This window comes from Oreochromis niloticus, linkage group LG1 (assembly GCF_001858045.2).
Source record: "Oreochromis niloticus isolate F11D_XX linkage group LG1, O_niloticus_UMD_NMBU, whole genome shotgun sequence".
NCBI classification, from domain to species: domain Eukaryota; kingdom Metazoa; phylum Chordata; class Actinopteri; order Cichliformes; family Cichlidae; genus Oreochromis; species Oreochromis niloticus.
This window is the reverse complement of record NC_031965.2, coordinates 8,353,875-8,378,219: the sequence shown is the minus strand read 5'-3', so window position 1 is coordinate 8,378,219 and position 24,345 is coordinate 8,353,875. Positions and strand designations below refer to the sequence as shown.

Sequence of the window (24,345 nt, the reverse complement as noted above, 5' to 3'; positions counted from 1 at the left end):
CAAGGGTCATATTTAAAAGACTGAAATTGCCACAATTTATAGAGTTTCAGTCAGGTTTCAGAGCTCATCACAGCACAGAAACAGCTTTAGTGAAGGTTACAAATGATCTTCTTATGGCCTCTGACAGTGGACTCATCTCTGTGCTTGTCCTGCTAGACCTTAGTGCTGCGTTTGATACTGTTGACCATAATATCCTATTTTAGCAATTAGAACATGCTGTAGGTATTACAGATACTGTGCTGCAGTGGTTTGTATCATATCTATCTAATAGACTCCAATTTGTTCAAGTAAATGGAGAGTCCTCTTCACACACTAAGGTCAATTATGGTGTTCCACAGGGTTCAGTGCTAGGACCAATTCTATTTACATTATACATGCTTCCCTTAGGCAGCATCATTAGAAGACATAGCATAAATTTTCACTGCTATGCAGATGACACCCAGCTCTATCTATCCATGAAGCCAGGTAACACACACCAGTTAGTTAAACTGCAGGAATGTCTTAAAGACATAAAGACCTGGATGGCCGCTAACTTTCTGCTTCTTAATTCAGATAAAACTGAGGTTATTGTACTCGGCCCTGAAAATCTTAGAAATATGGTATCTAACCAGATTCTTACTCTGGATGGCATTACCTTGGCCTCCAGTAATGCTGTGAGGAACCTTGGAGTCATTTTTGACCAGGACATGTCCTTCAATGCACATATTAAACAAATATGTAAGACTGCTTTCTTCCATTTGCGCAACATCTCTAAAGTTAGAAATATCCTGTCTCAGAGTGACGCTGAAAAACTAGTTCATGCATTTATTACTTCCAGGCTGGACTACTGTAATTCTTTATTATCAGGATGTCCTAAAAACTCGCTGAAAAGTCTTCAGCTAATCCAAAATGCTGCAGCAAGGGTCCTGACAGGGACTAGAAAGAGAGAGCATATTTCTCCTGTTTTGGCTTCCCTTCATTGGCTTCCTGTTAAATCCAGAATTGAATTCAAAATCCTGCTCCTCACATACAAGGTCTTAAATAATCAGGCCCCATCTTATCTTAATGACCTTGTAGTACCATATCACCCTATTAGAGCACTTCACTCTCGCACTGCAGGCCTACTTGTTGTTCCTAGAGTATTTAAAAGTAGAATGGGAGGCAGAGCCTTCAGTTTTCAGGCCCCTCTTCTGTGGAACCAGCTTCCAGTTTGGATTCGGGAGACAGACACTATCTCTACTTTCAAGATTAGGCTTAAAACTTTCCTTTTTGCTAAAGCATATAGTTAGTGCTGGACCAGGTGACCCTGAATCCTCCCTTAGTTATGCTGCAATAGATGTAGGCTGCCGGGGATTCCCATGATGCATTGAGTTTTTCCTTTCCAGTCACCTTTCTCACTCACTATGTGTTAATAGACCTCTCTGCATTGAATCATATCTGTTATTAATCTCTGTCTCTCTTCCACAGCATGTCTTTCATCCTCTTTTCCTTCTCTCACCCCAACCGGTCGCAGCAGATGGCCCCGCCCCTCCCTGAGCCTGGTTCTGCCGGAGGTTTCTTCCTGTTAAAAGGGAGTTTTTCCTTCCCACTGTCGCCAAAGTGCTTGCTCATAGGGGGTCATATGATTGTTGGGTTTTTCTCTGTATTTATTATTGTGCTATCTACTGTACAATATAAAGCGCCTTGAGGCGACTGTTGTTGTGATTTGGCGCTATATAAATAAAATTGAATTGAATTGAATTGAATTGAATCTTTTAGTATTGGTGAAAACCTTAAAAACCTTGGACCCTACAGGTCCAATAATTCAGTTTGTTTTCTATAGAGCCTGGTAACCACCCATGTGTTCTCTTGTTGTCTGTTATTAAGTATTGACTAGTACTTGAAATGATTAGTAAACTTGTTTAATCAGCTAAGTGCCATTGTCACTGTCCAGAAATTAATAATATTAAAGTATGCTAGTCTACCTTTTCTTAAGTGATGACAGCATTGACTATTTAAGTAACTGGGGCTGTTGCATTTGTTTAACTTTTACTGTGGATGGTCAAAATAACATTACATCATAAGCCAAAATCACATCATACAATATACTGTCAGCACATAACAGCTGGCCTCTTTCAGCAGGGGCCAGTTTCAAAGATCACGGCTAATGTACCATTCTTGTTTAACACAACGTGTTTTATTTTTGCAGTTAGTTTTGTAGGCCATAATTTCGGTAGTAATAATGAGGCCTGGGACCAACACAACTTTACTAAAAGGTCAAAAGGTTTGTTAAAACCATGACCTGCCATGTAATTAATGAAAATTTAAGAAAGATTAGTTTAATTTTTTACCTATAAACTTTAGGCCTGTAGTCAAAAATATGATTTTTAGGTATTCGTTCCCTGGAATTATATGGCAAAACAAGGCATTTGAGGCGAGCGAGGGAGAGAGAGATATCGACAGCGAATTTTGACATGTGAGACGTGACATTTAGCGTTTTAGGAGTGTGTAGTTTGTGTGTATTGTTATCTAATGTAGTTAATGTGTAGTGTAGTCATTTGTTTGTTTTGAGTGTCAAAACAATGAAGCCACTAATGAAGGCAGATTGCAGTGTAAATGCTGTCTCCAGGTGGAAAACAGGAGGAGTGATACACCTCCTGTTGTCAGGCCTGCAGTTTTTAGACCTGAGATGTGTTCCTCTGTCTTGTTGTGGACAGAAAATATTTTTTTGGAGTGGCATAAATGGTGAAATTTGTGTGGCATCTTATTGTGAAACCGGATTGTTCTGTAATTTTTGTTGTAGTAGTTTTAAAGGGTTGTACAAAAACGCCTGAGAAATTGGCTGCATTTTTAGGTAAATAGCATGTTACTTTGCCGTTGGCAAAATTTGTGCGTAAGTTTTAAAAAAATTTACGATTTATATTTGCATTTAAAAATATGAAAATGATTCGCTAAACATGTTTGTGAGTTTTTCCGACTCTGATTTTATGTTTTATGTGTGATTTTAGATCAGTTGTGTTAATGCGTAATGGCAAAATGAAAAATTGACTGCAAATTCAGACATGAGAGGTTGTGCTAAAAAAATTATAGCAAACAAGGCAAGACAAATAGTTTTTTAAGGTGAAATAAATATAAAAGTAAGATCAAAAGTATTAAAAAACGGCAAATTATACCCTGGGCCGCAGAGGGTTAATGGTTAACCTCGTGTAGTGGCTGCATCACATCATGTGATCTCTTGACTGAAATTTGGTCAGTTTTCAGTGTCTTTTCCTTTGTCATTGCCCATTGGGGACCCTCACATTAGCGTTCATTGAGGGGAAAAAATTTTAATGCTCACCCTCCATGTTGCTCTCAAAGCTACAGCTTTGTAGCCACCAGGTAGCACACCATTCCATGGCCCAACTTAAATAACCCATCAAGCATTGTTGCTGGTTAGTTTTTTCTGTCTTCATTTATCTCCAAAGTAACGGCAAATCTCTATATTTTAGGTTTTTTTTAAATAAATAAATAAAAATTTAAAAAAAAATCAGTCAGGATGCCATGAGGTTAACCTCGTGGCTTCATGATTATCTACTGCTAGTTTCTACCAAAGTTCCAAAAATAATGAAAAACAATATTTTGTACAACTGTAATAAACTGTAGTTGATGATTACATATAATTATCAGTCATCCAATGATGACTTTGATTTATCCTGTTCCAACATCTCAGAAGTTCCATTATATTGGTCAGCATTCCAAAATTATGAATAAAACACCAAAAAATAAAACTTGCAATAAACTAAAATGATAGTTTAGATTATTCTTAAACATTACTTAAATCTTGCTCAGTTATGTGTTATCACTATATGGCATTTTTTTCTTTGTTTCCACTTTTGTGAAAGAATTCTCTTCTTTATACTATTGTCTGCTTTTTTTCTCCAGTCTGTAATGTTGTAAAGGGAAATGTGTGGTCAGTCAAGTGTTGTGTCCACTTGTAAATACTAATTGTGTTTATTACACAAACAAGAAGTCAGGCTCAGGACTCTGGAAGACATCCCTAGGCACAAAAGCCAAGGGTATTGTATTGGTTGTATTAATGTCACTTCAACAATGGCTTTCAAACAGCAGCTGCCCACTTCCTTCAATCTTTGCTGATGTGTAAATTCCATGTTTATGTCTGGATTTTATACATTTTTCTATTGTACAGCAGTACATGTATTCTGGAGCTTCAACATTTTAGAAAAAAACAAAACAAAACAAACTGTCATTTAGTAAAATGAAAAATGAAAAACCACCACTACCCCCTTACTCTAGTTGGTTGCCACACGTATTATGACATGTATATATGTGTTTCAGTTTGTTAGTCATCCAAGTGCTGTTCCTCCCATGTAGAGGTAGGAATCGCACTATATGGGTCCATTATGACCTTGGCACAGCGGATGATCATGGCCATCAGCAGTAAGCAGAGGAAGGCGACACAGGCTAAAGTCAGGCCCTGGTCCACATCCACAAAGGCTGGCTCAGCAGTACCTTCCATCTCCATGACTGCTGTTCACTGCTGCTGCTGTCCTCAGACACGCCCGCATACCATGCTACCATCTTGAAGACCTGACTGGAAGCACAACAAAGAGATATGGTGAGGGTTATACTATAGATATGTGGAGGCTCCTCATACCCTGCTCATAATCTCTTCAAACTGCCAGCATCAGGCAAAAGATACAGACGCATCAGAACAAAGACTAATAGACTAAATAGCAGTTTCTACTATGACATACAGTGGCTTGCAAAAGTATTCAGCCCCCTTGAACTTTTCCACATTTTGTCACATTACAGCCACAAACATGAATCAGTTTTATTGGAATTCCACGTGAAAGACCAATACAAAGTGGTGTACACGTGAGAAGTGGAACGAAAATCATACATGATTCCAAACATTTTTTTACAAATAAATAACTGAAAAGTGGGGTGTGCGTAATTATTCAGCCCCCTGAGTCAATACTTTGTACTTTGTAGAATCACCTTTTGCTGCAATTACAGCTGCCAGTCTTTTAGGGTATGTCTCTACCAGCTTTGCACATCTACAGACTGAAATCCTTGCCCATTCTTCTTTGCAAAACAGCTCCAGCTCAGTCAGATTAGATGGACAGCGTTTGCGAACAGCAGTTTTCAGATCTTGCCACAGATTCTCGATTGGATTTAGACACCAGACAGATCAGGGATAAAGTTATTGAGAAATTTAAAGCAGGCTTACGCTACAAAAAGATTTCCCAAGCCTTGAACATCCCACGGAGCACTGTTCAAGCGATCATTCAGAAATGGAAGGAGTATGGCACAACTGTAAACCTACCAAGACAAGGCCGTCCACCTAAACTCACAGGCCGAACAAGGAGAGCGCTGATCAGAAATGCAGCGAAGAGGCCCATGGCGACTCTGGACGAGCTGCAGAGATCTACAGCTCAGGTGGGGGAATCTGTCCATAGGACAACTATTAGTCGTGCACTGCACAAAGTTGGCCTTTATGGAAGAGTGGCAAGAAGAAAGCCATTGTTAACAGAAAACCATAAGAAGTCCCGTTTGCAGTTTGCCACAAGCCATGTGGGGGACACAGCAAACATGTGGAAGAAGGTGCTCTGGTCAGATGAGACCAAAATGGAACTTTTTGGCCAAAATGCAAAACGCTATGTGTGGCGGAAACTAACACTGCACATCACTCTGAACACACCATCCCCACTGTCAAATATGGTGGTGGCAGCATCATGCTCTGGGGGTGCTTCTCTTCAGCAGGGACAGGGAAGCTGGTCAGAGTTGATGGGAAGATGGATGGAGCCAAATACAGGGCAATCTTGGAAGAAAACCTCTTGGAGTCTGCAAAAGACTTGAGACTGGGGCGGAGGTTCACCTTCCAGCAGGACAACGACCCTAAACATAAAGCCAGGGCAACAATGGAATGGTTTAAAACAAAACATATCCATGTGTTAGAATGGCCCAGTCAAAGTCCAGATCTAAATCCAATCGAGAATCTGTGGCAAGATCTGAAAACTGCTGTTCCCAAATGCTGTCCATCTAATCTGACTGAGCTGGAGCTGTTTTGCAAAGAAGAATGGGCAAGGATTTCAGTCTGTAGCTGTGCAAAGCTGGTAGAGACATACCCTAAAAGACTGGCAGCTGTAACTGCAGCAAAAGGTGGTTCTACAAAGTATTGACTCAGGGGGCTGAATAATTACGCACACCCCACTTTGCAGTTATTTATTTGTAAAAAATGTTTGGAATCATGTATGATTTTTGTTCCTCTTCTCACGTGTACACCACTTTGTATTGGTCTTTCACCTGGAATTCCAATAACATTGATTCATGTTTGTGGCTGTAATGTGACAAAATGTGGAAAAGTTCAAGGGGGCCGAATACTTTTGCAAGCCACTGTATGTGTTTTATCATAAATTATTATGCACAAGTCCAGTTTATTATAGTTAATTTTTTTTTTTTAAACTGAAAAAATAAAAAATAAAATAAAAAAGAGGGCAAGCCATGTGGAGTTATGAAGAAGGACCCAAAATGCAGGCAGGGCTGATGATGCAAGTAAGCTTTATTAACAGGAGGTGAAAACAAACAAAAGCGAGGATGGCGAGGACAGAACTAAGAAAAAATCTGAACTGGGAAAACTAAAAAACAAATCTGAAACCATAACATGCAGGGCAGAACACAGGATGATGAACAGAGAAACGCAGAGAGACACCAGGAAACACAGATGGACCGACAACAGACAGGCAACCACACACTATATATACACACAGTGACAAGGTTCTTTAAACGGACTCAGGCGCAGGCCAGGTATTCCTTGGGCAAAAAGCAGTGCCTTTATTTACAGTGCAGAAAAAACACCAAGTGAATATATACAAAGTGCTGGGGAAAAGGGGTCCGGGAATCCAGGGTTCGTGGGGAAACAGGAGTTGGAAGGAAAGCTCCAGTCTCTCTTTACAAAGTCCAATTCCTCTCCACAGCCGCTCCTCTCGTTCGTCCGTCCAAATAAAGCCAAAACAGGTTCGGGGATGATGCTGATAGCTCAGCGATCCAGCGAAGACTAGCGCAGGTCCGCCATCTTAAGTAGTGCCGCAATCCGCTGGAATCAGCAACAGGTGTGGTGATGAGAGCAGGTGTGTGCGCCAGTCGTGAGAGCCCGCAATGAGCGCCGCCAAGGCGAAAAGAGAGAGAGAGCGGAGAGGGAGAGAGAGAGAAAGAGCAAAAACAAAAAACATATCGCCTGACACGGAGTCAGCTGGCGAGACACGGGACCATGACAGTCCCCCCACCCCTCAACGGGAGCCTCCCGGGGACCCACCAGGCTTACCAGGATGAGACCGGTGGAATTCCCACAGCATGCACTTGTCCAGGATGGCGGCACCCGGGACCCAGGAACGTTCCTCAATGCCATACCCTTCCCAGTCCACCAAGTACTGGCAACCGCACCCGCAGCGGCGAGAGTCCATAATGAGCATGATGGAATAAGCGGGCAAACCATCCACGAGCCGGGTGGGAGGAGGGGGCCTGGAAGGAGGGCACAGAGGACTACACTGGACAGGTTTGATTTGAGAGACATGAAACACATTGTGTATCCTCATATTGCGTGGCAGTTTGAGTTTCACAGAGACTGGGTTCACCAGAGCAGAGATCTCAAACGGGCCAATGAAGTTAGGAGTGAGCTTCTTGGACTCGTTCCTGAGGGGAACAAAGCCATACCTTTTGTCCCACAGTGTACTCAGGTGCTGGTGTGCGGCGACGATTTGCGATTTGTTTGTTGTGGTCCCTGGTGCGCAGCAACGCTGCCTGAGTGGCCCGCCACACCCGACAGCACCTGCGTAGATGGGCTTAAACCGAAGGCACAGAATGCTCACCTTCAACGGAGGGAAAGAGAGGTGGCTGAAAACCTAGAGAGGCCTCGAAAGGGGACCGGCCAGTGGCAGAGGAAGTCAGGCTATTGTGGGCATACTCAATCCAGGGCAGCTCTTCACTCCAGATGGCTTGGTTGATGGATGCGACGCATCGTAGCATAGCCTGGAATTCCTGGTTGGCTCGCTCACACTGGCCATTGCTCTGAGGATGATATCCAGAGGTTATACTGACCTTACCCCCCACAGAGGTCCAGAACTCCGTCCAGACACGGGAAATGAATTGAGGTCCGAAATGATGTCTTCCGGGATCCCATGAAGGTGGAAAACGTGGAGGGAGAGAGCCGTGGGAAGCTTGGGAGCGCTACAAAGTGAGCAGCCTTGGAAAACCAGTAAATGATGGTAAGTGTCACAGTGTTACCTGCTGAGGGAGGCAGTCCAGTCACAAAATCCAGGGCTATGTGGTCTCAAGGCATGGAGGGAGTTGACAGAGGATTGAGCTGTCCGGTGGGCAGCTGATGGGACAGATTATTCCCAGCGCAGACTGTGCAAGCGGAAACGTACTCCCGATCATCTTGGGTCAGCGAAGTCCACCAGAAGGATCGCTGGAGGAACTTGATAGTGCGATGTACTCCAGGGTGGCAAGTGAAGCTGGCAGTGTGAGGCCAATGCAGAACCTGAGCCCTCACCGACTGGGGAAAGAAGAGCCGCCGGGCCGGTCCACTGCCCGGATCTGGTTCTGCTTCCTGGGCTTCCCGAATGGCTGTCTCGATTTCCCAGGAGATGGCACCCTCAGGTAGCAGGGAGAATGGGAGCAGGCTCAGTCGTCTCCTCTGAGACAGACAACCGACGGGGCAGGGTGTCAGATTTAACATTCTGTGAACCAGGTCTGTAAGAGATGGTAAAATGGAAACGGGTCAAAAAGAAGGCCCACCTGGCCTGTCGGGCATTGAGTCTCTTGGTGGATTGTAGGCAAGCCAGGTTTTGTGATCTATCCAGATGACAAAGGGTTGAGCTGTGCCCTCCAACCAGTGCTGCCATTCTTCCAAAGCGAGTTTGATCGCCAGCAGTTCCCAGTCTCCGACATCATAGTTTCTCTCTGCTGGGCAAAGACGGCGAGAGAAGAAGGCACAGGGATGGAGCTTACCTTCCCTCTGTTGTGCTAAGACCGCCCCAACACCTGAGTCGGAGGCATCAACCTCAACCACGAATGGTTGTGTGAGGTCGGGTTGGATCAGGATGGGAGCTGAGGTAAACCGTTTCTTGAGTTCCTGAAAGGCTAATTGTACTACGTCGTTCCACTGAAAAGGAAGTTTGGGAGAGGTTAATTGTGTCAGAGGCAAAGCAACTCGGCTGAAATCCCGGATAAACCGTCTGTAGAAGTTGGCAAATCCGAGGAATCGCTGCAGCTGTAGCAGATTAGGTGGTTCCGGCCACTCCACCATGGCTTTTACTTTCACTGGGTCCGGACGGAGGTCTCCCTGGTTGATTATGTAGCCCAGAAAAGCGACAGTGGGGACGTGAAACTCACACTTCTCTCTCTTGACAAATAACCGGTTCTCAGGAAGACGTTGTAGAACCTGCCTGACAAGGTTCTCATGTTTGGACTGAGTCTTGGAAAAAATCAGGATGTCATCTAGGTAGACAAAAACAAACTGGTTAATGAAGTCTCTGAGCACGTCATTCACTAAGGCTTGGAAAACCGCTGGGGCATTGGTGAGACCGAATGGCATGACTAAGTATTCAAAGTGCCCGAGGTGTGTGTTGAAAGTGGTCTTCCATTCGTCCCCTTCACGGATCCGAACCAAATAGTAGGCATTTCGCTGATCTAATTTAGTGAAAACAGTCGCCCCCTGAAGGAGTTCAAAGGTGGATGTGAGGAGAGGCAGCGGGTACTTATTCTTGACAGTGATGTTATTTAGTCCACGATAGTCTATGCATGGCCGGAGAGTTTTATCTTTCTTTTCAAAAGAAGCCAGCCGCGACTGGTGAGGTAGAGGCGTGAATGAGACCAGCGGCAAGGGATTCGGTGATATATTTCTCCATAGCTTCTCGTTCTGGAAGCGAGATCCTATATAGACGGCTGGTGGGTAATGGAGCTCCGGGGAGCAGATCAATGGCACAGTCATAAGGCCTATGCGGGGGTAGTGACTGAGCTCGAGAATTTGGAAACACCTCAGCGAGGTCATGATAAACGGAGGGAACATTGGATAAGTCAGCAAGTTTCGGTTCCCCAGATCAGGGTGTTTCCGTGCCTGGAGGAGAGGCGGCCTTGAGGCAGGTCATATGGCACTCCTCCCCCACCCAGTGATGCATCCCTTTAGCCAATTGATATGAGGGTTGTGCTGTTGCAGCCAGGGGTGGCCAAGAACTAATGGGTTCTGAGTAGCTTTAAACACCAAAGAACAGATCTCCTCTGAATGGTTGCCTGAGAGAGGGAGCACTACCGGTTCAGTGACAAGTGTGATGTCTGGGAGGCGTTGCCCCGATATGGCCGTAACGCGCAGAGCATGAGGCAAGGGATCCAATTGTAAGCCGAACTGACGAGCTAACTCAGAGTCAATGAAGTTTTGTTCCGCTCCTGAGTCAATTAAATCAGACAAGGAATGATTCTCAGAACGACTGGAGACCTTAGCTGGTAGCATTAAACGGGGAGGAGCTTTTCCTTGGCTTAGCTCGCCCACCAGTACTCCTACCCTCGATGGCGGGTGCGAACTTTTGCCCGCGATGGGCAGGTGGCTACGACATGTCCCTTGCGGCTGCAATAGAGGCACTCACAGGCCAAAATCCTGCACTGGTGCACCGCAGCTGTAACTGCACAGGCTCCTCCCCGTCCGCGCCCTCGTGTGCCTGGGAGGAGCCTGATTCAGCCATGGCACCGGCGCCCGAAAATCCTGCTGACTCATGGGGGTTGTAGTTCTGCTGCGACCGGCGGGACCGCAGCCGTTCATCCACCTTAATGCACAGTGACATTAAATCATTAAAAGAGGCAGGTAGATCACACATAATAAATTCATCCTTCAATTCCTCACGGATGTTATATAACAAAGCGCTCCTTAGCGCCTCCTGGCTCCATCCCGTCTCCTCAGCCAGAATCCAAAAGTCAGTGGCATAGTTGGACATGCTCCGCTTACCTTGTTTGAAGTTTAGGAGACGCAGAGCTGTGGCCTCAGCCCCGGTACCTTGATTAAACACACTTTTAAACTTAGTGAGAAAGTCAGTATAGGAAATGCCGAGGTCTGAGCTTAGCACAACTTGGGCCCATTTTAGCACATGGCCTCTCAAAATTTGAACGAAACAGGTGATTTTTGCCCCATTATTATTGTGAAAACGCTGCTGCTCACAGAAAATTAAAGAACACTGAGCCAGGAAACCAGCGCATTTTTTGGACTCACCCGAGAATGGTTCAGGCGTGGGCAGGGGTCCATCCGGAGGTGGAACGGCCCGAGGCGGGCTAACAGTCGCTGTGGCGGCTGACACCGCCTGGGGAACGGGGTTAGCCGCCTGAGGGCTTCCTGGCTGCACATTTCCTTTTTTTTTTTTTTTTTTTTTTTTTAAACCTGTCCCGTTTGGTTCTTTTGCCATCAGAATTATTGTCTAAAGGCGAAGAAAGATGCCCAACGGATTTACTTTACCAAATGGACCATCCCAGCCTTGCCGTAATGGTCCATTTGATTCACCTTTTATTGTTTATTTTATTTTCACTTGCTGAATACGGGACAGACTTGACTGGTGGAAAGAAAGGGGAGAAAGAAAGAGGGAAAAAAAAAACAAAACAAACAAAAAAAAAAACCTGAGAAGAGGGATGGGGAAAAAGGGCAAAAAACAAAAACCAACAGAATAAGCAGACAAAAAATACATATATCGATCACCTGGATCACCTGTTGAGAAAGAAAAAAGAAAGCAAGCAGAAGAAAACGAGAGTAATAAACAAGATCACAATGATATATGGGAATATGACAGTAAATACTAAATATTAAACATTATTGTGCAGCACGTGAGATCGACAGCGCAGTGTGTGCTTTGAGGTAGGAGCCAAAAAGGGTGTAGTTTGTGTGTGTGATCATCCGTGTGTGCACCTGTGAGCATGAACGCGCTTGTTTTTAAAAGGTTCCTTCATGTAATGATCTGCTAGAGGGTGTGGGGGGCCACTGTCCCGTCCTCCAGGGCATGAAGCAGGTATGGAGGAGATCAAAACTCCAGACATCCAGAGGCCCCCAGAACACAAGAGACCAAGGAAGACCAACAGAGGGGCAGCCGCGCCACTATCCCAGAAAGAGCTGAGGAGAGTCCCAGATGAGGGGTCACTCAGCAGCCGCGGAGCAGAAGCCGGGGGGGCTGCAGTGACGTGCCCGTGAGCTCCGCCGGCAGCCAGCTGTGCCTGAGTGACCGAGCCCCGGGCCGAGAGGCCAAGGGCACCACACCCCCGAAGTGGCCCGAGCGAGCCCCAGGCTCCATGCCCCGATAAGCAGCCGCCAAGGAGTGAGCCGGTGGGTACCTGGGCGCCCACCCCCGGACACAAAGAACCACCAACGCACCGATGTCTGAGGGCGTCTGCCACCGGCAAGGGAAGTGGTGGGGGGAGATGGGCCTCCAAACCTTGGAGGGCCTGAGATGTCCCCAGAGAGGTGGCGTCTGATACCCAACCTGACATATAGACACAGACAAACAGGCACACACAGATACAAACATCTATTCCCACCCTCATGCTCTCATATACAATTACTCAACACTCACCCAACGTGGAGACAGACATAGAGAGACACTGTACACACAATCACACTCCCCAAGCGTACTCTAAGCCCCGGGTCTAGGTACCCTTGCCCCTGGAGGGGGAAACTGCGCCCAGACCCAGATGGTGTTACCCTTTTCCCTGCGGTGGGGAGAAGCAGACTGCCCCGACTCCGCAGCAGCAGGGAGGCCCCACATTCCAGACCCCAGTCGGACGGCCAACTCCTCCTCCTAGCCCCCCCGCTCCAGCAGGCCGCAGAGAACGGGGGTGTAGGAAGACTGCACATTTCCTGGCTGCACATTTCCTTCGAGCGGTATTAACTGGGCAACGGCCTGAGTTAATGCGGCGATGTCGTTCCACAGTTGGATGAGCATCTGTTCATGACGGGCCAGACTGGCTTCCTTGGGGGCCAGAGCCTGGCCCATGGGGTCCTGTCCTGCTGAGTCCATGTTGGCTGGATCATTCTGACAAGGTTCTTCAAACGGACTCAGGCGCAGGCCAGGTATTCCTTGGGCAAAAACAGTGCGTTTATTTACAATGCAGAAAAAATACCAAGTGAATATATACAAAGTGCTGGGGAAAAGGGGTCCGGGAATCCAGGGTTCGTGGGGAAACAGGGGTTGGAAGGAAAGCTCCAGTCTCTCTTTACAAAGTCCAATTCCTCTCCACAGCTGCTCCTCTCGTTCGTCCGTCCAAATAAAAGAAGTTCAGGGATGATGCTGATGTCTCAACGATCCAGCGAAAACTAGCGCAGGTCCGCCATCTTAAGTAGTGCCACAATCCGCTGGAATCAGCAACAGGTGTGGTGATGAGAGCAGGTGCGTGGGCCAGCGGCGGAAGCCCGAAATGAGCGCCGCCAAGGCGAAAAGGGAGAGAGAGAGAGCGAGAGCGGAGAGGGAGAGAGAGAGAAAGAGCAAAAACAAAATATGTATGTGTATGTATGTACATGTATATGTATATATATCATGAAGTGCAAGTCTGTTTGAATTAACTGTTTTATTAACTGTTTTTCCTGTAACGCAACCGAGAAACAGGGGGGGCTGTTTTTGTTTCTGTATTATATTTTGGAAATTTAAAATAAAATGATCAAAAAAAAAAAACAAAAACAAAAAAAAACATATCGCCTGACACGGAGTCAGCCGGCGAGACACGGGGACCATGACACACAGAGGGAAACAAGGAATGGCAAACAGGAGGGAGGCACAGCTGATCCTAATTAACATAATGAGACAAGAGACACAGACCTTCAAAGTAAAACAGGAAATCCACAGACTAAACTTACAGACACAGACTCGGGGACACGAAACAGAGCACAGAGAGAGCACCCGGACAGGGATAACTAGGCACTAAACAGAGGAGGCGGGAAAAAAGCCTAAAACCTAGAAACCCTGAGAACGAAACCTAAACACTAATAGAGATAACAATGAAAAAATCAAACATCAAATCAGAACCAAACTCAAAACGCTGGGTCACCGACCCAGCACCACGACAGGGCATTTATTAGTGAACAAAAGGATTTTAAAATGAATTCTAGACAGGACCCAAATGCAGGACTTGGAGACCAAAAAAATCAACTAACACAGCAGCTTTATTGCTGTAACTTGTAAACACAAAAGTACAGAACAACCAAAAACTCACACAAGATGCAAAATGGAACTGAGAAACCAGGATACGTATGGTTACTGTGTAACCTCGGTTCTCTTAGTGAGACTATCTTTCTGCTCTGTTACATATTCCATATGTACGGGAGAATGACCCCCCATTAGTCAGGATGTATAAAATTCTTGAAGACACTACTGCCACACCTCACAGCTTAACTATAAAACAGCTGTGCAGACATGAAATCACTGATAGTTTCATTGGAACATGTTTCCAAGTGTCCTTAAAGGTGGCGAGAGAGTTTCTCACTCAGAGAACCAAGGTTGCAAAATAACAGCATGCTATCTATCTCTTTATCACATGAAGACTATCTGTCCACTCATTTACATATTCCATATGTAAAACAGCACATGGGGAGACGGTGCGGTCCAATACTTTAAGTACATTCACATGCCCACCAGGTCAGTACCTTGCCAGAAATGAAGGCCAACCCTAAGAAGCAGAGGAGCTATCAGTCTGAAAGACACAAGACTGGCACAAAGGGATCCCGCAAGATCCAGGTACCACACTGTAATGGAGTAACTGCTCTGCTGACCCACAATATACCAGGCTGACTGTGGAGACAACACCTAGTTGGCTACCGCCAAGATACACCCATCACCCACTCTAGAAGGAGGCGCTGTCTGCTACCTCTTCCTGTCAATGCTGTAAAATCTAAAAAACGTGGACTGAGCTTCTTCCACAACTGCACAAAGGATTAAGGAATAGATCTAGAGTTTGAAAATCTTGAAGGAGGGTTCTTTTACATTTTGAGAGAACCCAACTTAATCTAATTATAAATTAAATGCCATGTTGAGGATGTCAGTATCTACATGGATGTTAAAATAACCTTCAATAATTCTAGAGACTGTGCTGGAAGACACAGCAAAGCTGACAATGCCACGTATTGATGTGCAATCCTGGAGGAGCTGGACTATCTGTGCAACCTCTGTAGGGTCCAAGTATGGCCTTAAAGCTACCAGTTGTGACACTGACCCTAACTAAATGCAAATAGTGAAAAACACCCGGAGAAGATAAGGAGGGCAACAATGTTAGTAGCCTCCACATGTAAAACCATTCCTGTTTTGGGGGTTGTCTCATTATTGCCTCTCTAGTGCACCTGTTGTGAAGTTTGTTAACACCAAAGTAGCTAAAACTGATCAACAATCCCCTCTGCTACTTAACTAACCAGATTAATATCCCTGAAGTTCATTGACTCGATGCTATACTCTGATTAAAAGGTGTTTTTACATTTTTTGAGCAGTATCAATAACTTGTACAATTTTGTGACTTATCCAGGGCCGGGTCACGGAGGCAGCAAGCTAAGCAGAGAAACCCAGACCTCCTTGTCCCAAGCCACCTACTGCAGCTCATCCAGGGGAACACAGAGGGATTTCCAGGCCAGCCCAGAAAGATGTAATCTCTCCAGTGTGTCCTTGGTCTATGCCCTCCTCAGAGTAGGACATCCCCAGAGCACCTCACCCAGGTGGCACATGGAGGCATCCCAGTGAGATGCCTGGACCTCCTCAGCTGGTTCTCTTCAATATTGAGGAGCATTGCCTCTAGTCTTAGTCCACCTCGAATGATTGAGCTCCTTACTCAGAGAAGCCATCCACCTTCCTGCGAAAGTTTAGATTTTTTTCAGCTACTCCCTTTAGAGGTCACCACAGTGGATCTTTTGCCTCCATCTCATCTCAACATGTACTTATCCTAGCATTCACTTCTGTCACACCAACTGTAACATGACTCAGTGTTATTCTTGGCCAGAACAACACAATTTACAGAATTGCCTTTCCAGGCTGTTATCGCCAGCTAGCTCATATCCCACATAATCCTAAATAGCAGCAGCTGCAGGTGTTCCACATAGACAGTTGCTCTGTCATGTCTGCTCTCTGCAGCTGTCCACTTCCAGCTCCTCTCCTCTCTCTTCTAGTTTCTGACCGGTGCTACTGAAAAAGTGGCGGCATGACTTAATGATGACCTCCCCTGGTACTGCCACCTGAACCCACTGCACCACACCTCCCCTGCAGCTGAGTCACAAAACACACACCGCCATAGCAACCATTTGCATCTTCTCTTTCACTACATCCATGAGTCTTCTCTGCGGTTTTCCTCATATACCTTATCCCTTCTATACATTTGCAAACCATCTCAACCTTGCCTCTTTAACTTTGTCTCAAAACTACTTAACCTGAGGTCTTGCTACTGGCAATGTGCTCAGGGGGGTTGTCATTAAGTAAGTTGCGACCTGCCACCTAGGGAATTTCACCCTAGGAAATATAAAGATGGAATATTTAAGCAAATTAAATAGAAGGCTGCACAGGTTTCAATATTAAAATATATTCATTAAATGTATAAAAAGAAATTCTTATTAGAAATGCTGAGCTGGACTCACCAGCTGCTCAGGACCATGACAAAAAGAAGAAGAAAAAGGAGCACACATGTTTATGGATTATGTTTAAGTTCATTTAGTCATCTTAAGCTCCTAAATTTCCCAGTTCTAGTTCTTTGTTTATTAGATTCCCCTTGTGCCTTCACCCCTGCATTTAGGTCTCCCTCGCCCCTTCATGTGTTTCAGTAATGTCTTTGTCCACCGTCTCCTCCTCTTGCTTACTTGTCCCCTCCCCTTGTAACCCATTCCATCTATTATGTGTATTTTCCCCCACTCATCATGTTCTTTTGTACTTAGTTATGTCCATGTCTCCAGTTTCCTTTTCCCTTTGTATGTATTTATAGTGTGCGTGTTTCTCGTCGGTTCGTCATGTTAACTCTGCAGGTCTTAATCTCTCATGTTTCAAGTCTGCGTGTCCTATGTTGTCAAGCTCGTGTTATCATGTCTGCGTCTCATTATGTTTCCTGTTTACATGTACAACGAAATTATGGGTGTTCCACACCGCTGTGAATATATACAAAACAAGAGAAAGGCACAAAATGGAGAGCAAAGTGCTTGGAATAAGTGCAAAAGGACTTGGTCTGAGTATAGAGTCCGTATGTGAGTGGCTTGAGTGACTCAGACCATACCTCAGATTGGTGAAGTGGGTGGGTAGGGGTGTGGTGTGGGGTGATAGTGTTTATTAACAGTCTGAATGGCCCAGAGGAAGAAGCTGTTAGTGAGCCTGGAGGTGTGGGACTTGATTGATTTGAGGAGCAGACCAGAGGACAGCAGGTCAAAGAGATGGTGGGCGGGGTGCAAGGGGTCACCTGTGATGGCCCTGATTTTTCTGAGACAGGAGGATCTGGCAATGACCTCCAGGAGTGGCGGAGGGCAGCCACTGATTTTTTGGGTGGTGTTAATTACTCTCCGGAATAATTTAATTAATTAATTAAACATATAATTAATTACTTTATGGCATATTTAATTCATTTATTTTGGCACTTCTGGCCCTCCACAGTTCACAGCTCAATTAAAGTGTTACAAAACACACTTGCCTACTCAGGCTATAAAAACTCGGAACACTGGATTCACTAAAAGCTTTTTGAACATCATATCCTAACCCCCAACCCCCATCCCCTTAATAACCAGTACCAGTATCAAAAAGAAAAAGAAGATTTATTCATGACACACAGGAAAAGACCCAGGGAAACCCAGTTAATGATAAAAATGATTTAAAAAAATAATGCTAAAAACCGATAAAAACCCTGAAAACCATAAATTTCACACCCGAGCCTCAACTCTCGCGGTCCGGTACCAAATGACTCCTGGGGGTTGGGGACCGCTGCTGTAAAGCATATATTCTCTGTTATTAACAGTACCATGACACCATGGTAAATTCTTTATTTGTGTGTCATGACTTGTCATCAATTCCCTTTTACTTTTGCTGTTTTGCTTCCACCATGAAAAAATTTCCCTTCCTGCACAGCTCTCTCCCAGTGTACTTCCTAAGACCAGTTTACCATCAAAAATCTCTATTTTCTGCATTATTCGCTTGTTTATGATGTACCAGTCTACTGTTGTGTACAATGCTGTCCACCACTGTTTATTTATTCTTTTTTAAATGACCTCCAACAAGAAAGCCTAATGTCTGCTTTTCAATACTGAAGAAATTTAAACTTAGAAATTATGCTAAATTACAAAGCTCCGTATGATTGGTCTGGCAGGACTCAAACGCAGGATTTAATCTAGTGCAGGGAATTTATTTGCAGCGACACCAGATGAGCTGTACACATATGTACAGTTGAAGAAGGGAAGGGTTCTAGGGCATTCAGGAAAGGGTCCAGGGCAGGGTAACATGTCCACACTCCTCTTCACTCAGACAGTGTCTCACAAGCACTCGATCCAATCCACGCTAAACCCACTCACGCTCATCCAAACAGGGTCCACAGGGAAAACAAGTGTGGGTTCAGGAAGGTCTTTATAGAGAGAGGGAAATGATTGTTAGGAGAAAAAAAAACAGAAGGCGATAGAAGACTAGAGATATCACAGAGAGAGCTGGGGCTGCACTGATGGAGGTAAGTACAACGATCCAGTGAAGAACAACACTCTGCCGAGACCTTAAGTAGTAGCCGAGGTATCATAGGTGATGAGCAGCAGGTGAGTGATGAAGGCAGGTGTGGAGATCGGGGTGGGGAACAGGAGCTATGTGCCACAAGGTTTGAGCTGAGAGACATTGAAAACATTGTGTATGCGCACGTTTCATGGGAGTTTCAGCTGAGCAGAGACAAGGTTAACCATGATTTCAAAAGGCTCAATGAAGTTAGGAGCCAGCATCTCAACGAAGTACCATCTCCAGCTCCTGGTTGACTTGTTCGGTTTGGCGGTTAGTCTATGGGTGATAACTGGAAGACAAACTAACCTGGGGTCCTGTCACGGCTGTGGCCGCAGGCGTGTGGAGTTATACGAGAAGGACCCAAATGCAGGCACTGGCTTTGATGCGAGTGAGCTTTTATTTCCAGTAGGTGATATTCTAACAAAAACAGGCAACGGCTGGCATGGAACTAACAGAACCTAAACTGGGAGAACTAAAACTTTACACGAGCCTGAACTGAAAACAAGAAACTAGAAACCTGAATACCTGAAAGCATGAGGAAACAAAGAGCAGGGGAGCACTGGGCATGACAAACAGATGAACCGATGACGAGCACAGGAGGACATACACTATCCCACATAGCAGACGGGTCTGGCCCGGATCTGGTGTCAAGCCGGCACTGTTGGCTGACTTCTGGCATGGTAAGTGGTATGTCATCCAGATATGGGCCAGGCCTGGCGTAGATGGCACTGTTTATGTGATGGCATGCCATATCTGGCCTGATTATAGTTTGGTTTATGTGGCCCAGGTTCATAGAAAACAGGTCTGGCCTGGATCCGTCATCAAGCCGGCACTTCTGACTGACTGGTGTCATGGCAGGGTGTATGTCAACCAGATGTGGGCCAGGTCTGGCAATGATGGCACTATTTAGGTTCCTATTCTCCTATTTTAGTTAGAAGACCCAAATGCCATGTTGCAATACTATACTGCTCTGGTAGCTGTTTCAAAGGCAGGTTTGACAGGTTTGTGAGTGTACACTTTATCCAAAACCTAGTGAGGGTTTATTCATGTTTATCACTGGCTAGCTGTATCTCAGGCGGAAGAGCAGGTCACCTACTGATCGGAAGGTTAGTGGTTCGATCCCTGGCTCTTCCAGTCTGCGTGTCAAGAGTGTGAATATGTATGAATGTAGCTAGGAAGCACTCTGTTTAGAGAAAGTGTGTGATTGGGTGAATGTGGCATGTTGTATAGAGCACTTTGAGTAATCTGTGAGAGTAGAAAAGTGCTATGTAAGAATCACTCCATTCGCTGTCTGAGTTTCGTCATGTTCCTTTTGCACTATTATGTTCCGGCACATGTTGTTATTACATGGCTTGATTAAGGTACACATTAGGCTGACATCTGGGGCCAGAGCTGAAACTGTTCTGGGCCAGCACAGGACCACCAGTGTGTCTGCAACTGGCCCGTGGCTGCACACAACTTACACATGGCCCACATACCGCAAAGAATGACGGCCCTTTGGTGGCCCAGACCAGGTTTGCCAGAGGTAATCCACACATGGGCCAGCACAAGCCTTAATGTCAGTCCATAGTGTCGAGCTATTTTCAACAGCTGTTCTTTGGTATATTTTCTAACAAGATCCAAGAAGGAGAGCCAACAAAAGCCGTGATTGAGGCCATGGTATAGGATGACACAAAACACCAAAGAGAGCAAAACCACTAGAGTTTTCCACTATCTGCCTAACCACAACTAACATTACACCCCTAGTCTTATGTGCCTTTTACACCAGTAGGTTTGTAAAGCAACCTACAAGCTGGCAACCCCACAAACTCCTGTGCACATGTAGAATTGTCTAGAGGCAACTGTCACTAACCATGACACCACAACATGACCAGAATGTGGGAAAGAGAAACGATGCAACCCAAATGGGAAAACACGACTAAAGCTCATCTAAGCAAACGCCAGTCATTGTTCTCAAGGCGTCCAAACATCTAATCTCTGATGGAAAACAAACACCTTATTTTGAACACCTAGTGCATCCACCAAAAACCAAACCAAACCTGGACAAGCTCCCATTTTTATCTGAACCTGGAGATGTACACTACCAGTTAAAAGTTTGGACACACCTTCCCATTAAATTTTTTTTCTTTATTTTCATGACTATTTATAATGTAGACTCTCAGTGAAGGCATCAAAACTATGAATAAACAAAAATAAACAAAAAAATGTGAAATAACTCAAAACATGATTTGTATTTTAGATTCTTCAAAGTAGCCAACCTTTGCTTTCATTACTGCTTTGCACACGCTTGGCATTCTCTTGAAAAGCTTCATGAGGTCATCACCTGAAATGGTTTTCCAACAGTCTTGAAGGAGTTCCCAGAGATTGGCCCTTTTGGCTTCACTCTGCGGTCCATCTCATCCCAAACCATCGACTGGGTTTAGGTCTGCTGACTGTGGAGGCCAGGCATTCTGGCACAGCACTCCATCACTCTCCTTTTTGGTCAAATAGCCCTTACACAGCATGGAGGTGTGTTTGGGGTCATTGTCCTGTTAAAGAGTAAATGATGGTCCAGCTAAGAGCAAACTGGATGTGATGGCATGTTGCTGCAGGATGCTGTGGTAGCCATGCTTGTTCAGTGTGCCTGCAATTTTGAATAAATCCCCAACAGTGTCAGCAGCAAAGCAACCCCACACCATCACACCTCCTCCTCCATGCTTCACGGTGGGAACCATGCATGTAGACCATCCGTTCATCTTTTCTGTGTCGCACAACGACACGGCAAGTGGAACCCAAGATCTCAAATTTGGACTCGTCAGACCAAACCACAGATTTCCACTGGTCTAATGTCCATTCCTCGTGTTTCTTGGCTCAAACAAATCTCTTTTGCGTGTTGCTTTTCCTTAGTCGTGGTTTCTTAGCAGCTACCATAAAGGCCTGCCTGATTCGCGCAGTCTCCTCTGAACTGTTGATGTAGAGATGTGTCTGCTACTGGAACTCTGTGTGGCATTTATCTTTCGACAATGTAGAAAGTAGTAAAAATAAAGAAAAACCATTAAAGGAGAAGGTGTGTCCAACCTTTTGACTGGTAGTTTAAGTCATGAAACAGCCAAATCAGAAATCACAGTTTTATTTTGAACAGAAACACGGAGTGTGAACAGGCTATCTGCAGCGCAACATCAACAGCAGTCAACTTTCAAATCTGTAGAGATACAGGAAGGAAACAGAGTTTACGCAGAGAGGTGATGGATTCTCGAACACTTACAAAAGGACAGTGTACAGTTTTCAACATTTTGGAAAGGAAATAGCCAGTAACACGGGAAAATTTATGAGAAGAAAAGGGCCATTTATAGTTTGAGCCAGGTGAAGGAGGACAAATGGACCTGTCAAGATCAATCAGTGTAAATGTTTAATTTCAGATATACACCATTCTTTTGCAGAATGTTTTTTGACCTCCACTCATGTATTCTCTCTGAAGAAGCTTGGATTTTGGTGTTTGTTTCCCTCTATGGACTTCTGCATGCAAACTTAATTAAGGGTTAGTTTTAAGTTTAACCAGAGTACTTGTCTAAGTATTTCTCTTATTCCACACTTCATCAGAAATGACAAATGCATAGGCAAACTTAACCTAATCTCTTTGGACATACACACTATGCTGGTGCACACACACACACACACACACACACACACACACCCTGTTCTCTATTTGTCCCATCTGTTCTAGTCTAGTCTACAATTACAATCCACTGCCTCCTTAATTTCTACAAAAAACATCTCACACAGTGCTGTTCAAATACAGCACTGACAACAGTTGGGGTTTCTTACCTGCTTTTCCTCACATCCTGCAGCTGCTGAAGGTAGGACGGCTCTGCTCTGCACTGAGGAGCTGCTATGACAGAGTCAGGGGAATGGGACAGAGGAGTGGATGAGGAGACAAGGAAGGATGACAGGTTAATGGAAAGGAAGTACAAAGGGAGGGCAGAGGAAAAGATGATGTTGGGGGCAGATGGACAGAGAGCAGGGGGAAAGAGTTACTGGTGGCTGCTGCATCTCCGCTCTGCATCTGAGTCTTATAAGCATAGCATAGCAGAGTGCAGCACACAACCCTACCACTGCTCCACTGCTCCACTCTCAGTGTGCAGCTGCATGTGTGTCCACCAAACAGATGCAGCAAGTATTTATGGCACTGTATTTGTTGAACTGCCAACAAAAGCTCTGGTGTCATATGCTACAACTGATAGAATGTTTTCAATGGTTAAAGAAATTACGCCATTTGATGATGTGCATTTACACTTCAAAAAGGGGATGTATTATTAAAGGCATTAATCAGGCTAAAAGTTAAACCTACTTTAAATGAACTGGGGAGGTTTGTCTGAATCTATATTTTTCTTTTGATCAGCAATGAAAAGATGCAAACAAAACATCACCTTATCCAATAAGAGTTGTGTATCCAAACTCTGGCATACAATAGCATTACACACTTCCTTCAGAATTGTCAGCTACACATTCACATGATTTTCTCCTTCTACAATATCCCAGACTGTCTTGGATTGACCAGGGACTGTGGAGGACATCTGAGTACAGCCAATTCATTGACAGGTTCAAGAATCCAATCATCTGAGCTTTTTGATCTTACGCCACCTTCTCCTGCTGGAAACAGCCAAAAGATGGGAACTCTCTGGGATAGACATGATGGTCAGCATTAGCACTTGGGTAGGAGGTGGTGTTTATATTAAATTGAAAATTGCTAAATTGGATGTGCAAAGTGTGCCAAGAAAATATCCCTTGCACCATTACATCAAAATCATCAGCCTGAACTGTTATAAGGCAGGCTGTATCCATGCTTTTATGTCAATTACGCCAAATTCTGACCCTAGAATAGAATCGAACAGTTTATTTCAAACTTGTAAATATTGCTAAAAAAAGCAACAGCAAAAACACTTAAAGACATCAAATTTGCATGAATGTCAGTATGGTAGAATATGTGCGATTCCCAAATATTATGAATTTTAGCCAAGCCAGGACCCACAGCGAGTAAAAATCATTAAAATCATTTGCAATTTGTTTTATATCACTGATTATTGTATTTTGTATTTGGAAGTTTTTTGAATACTCCAATCCTTTAGTACCTTTATTTACAATATTATTGATTACTATCCATATGCTTTTCATATTATTTTTATTTTCACCTAAAAGATTACTGTAGTAATTTATTTTGCTGTGTTAGCATTACAGAAAAGAAGTTGTTGTTAAGTTAAACTGTTAAATCAACTTTCTTAAAAACAGAAATGTTACCACTCCTTCCTAATATATTTTACATTTAAGATAAGAAGCTGTGAAATAAGTAGGGACTGGAGATCATAATAGTATCAGAGGATCTGCGGAGACTGAGGTGTTTACTTTGTCCAACTTCTCTCATTCACACAATAAAATATCGTCTCAACTTAATTATTTACTGATGAAATCATTTAATCTAATGTAATTTAATAGATGAAAATAACGTGAATGTTGACAAAATCAATTACAGGTAAATCTTGACATGAACAGCTTATCCTATCCAGTTTCCTCTATGTGTGTGTGTTGGTGGTCTTTTTCTTAATTATTATCACTAATAAGCGTGAAATCTTTTTAGATGTCGAAGATTGCATTATCCTGTGCGTAGAGTTTTTAATAAGGGGAAATAAGACCT

General features: G+C 44.4%; 1 protein-coding gene across 1 annotated transcript; it reads right to left on the bottom strand.

Moving 5' to 3' along the window:
- Positions 1-1,663: 1,663 nt before the first annotated feature.
- Positions 1,664-23,537, bottom strand: ctxnd1 (cortexin domain containing 1). The gene is made up of 2 exons (XM_025899096.1): positions 22,482-23,537; positions 1,664-4,549 (listed from the first exon to the last, which is right to left on the bottom strand). Exon 2 carries the CDS (start codon positions 4,478-4,480, stop codon positions 4,298-4,300), a length of 183 nt encoding a protein of 60 aa, XP_025754881.1. The 5' UTR covers positions 4,481-4,549; positions 22,482-23,537; the 3' UTR covers positions 1,664-4,297.
- Between the last annotated feature and the right edge of the window lie 808 nt (positions 23,538-24,345).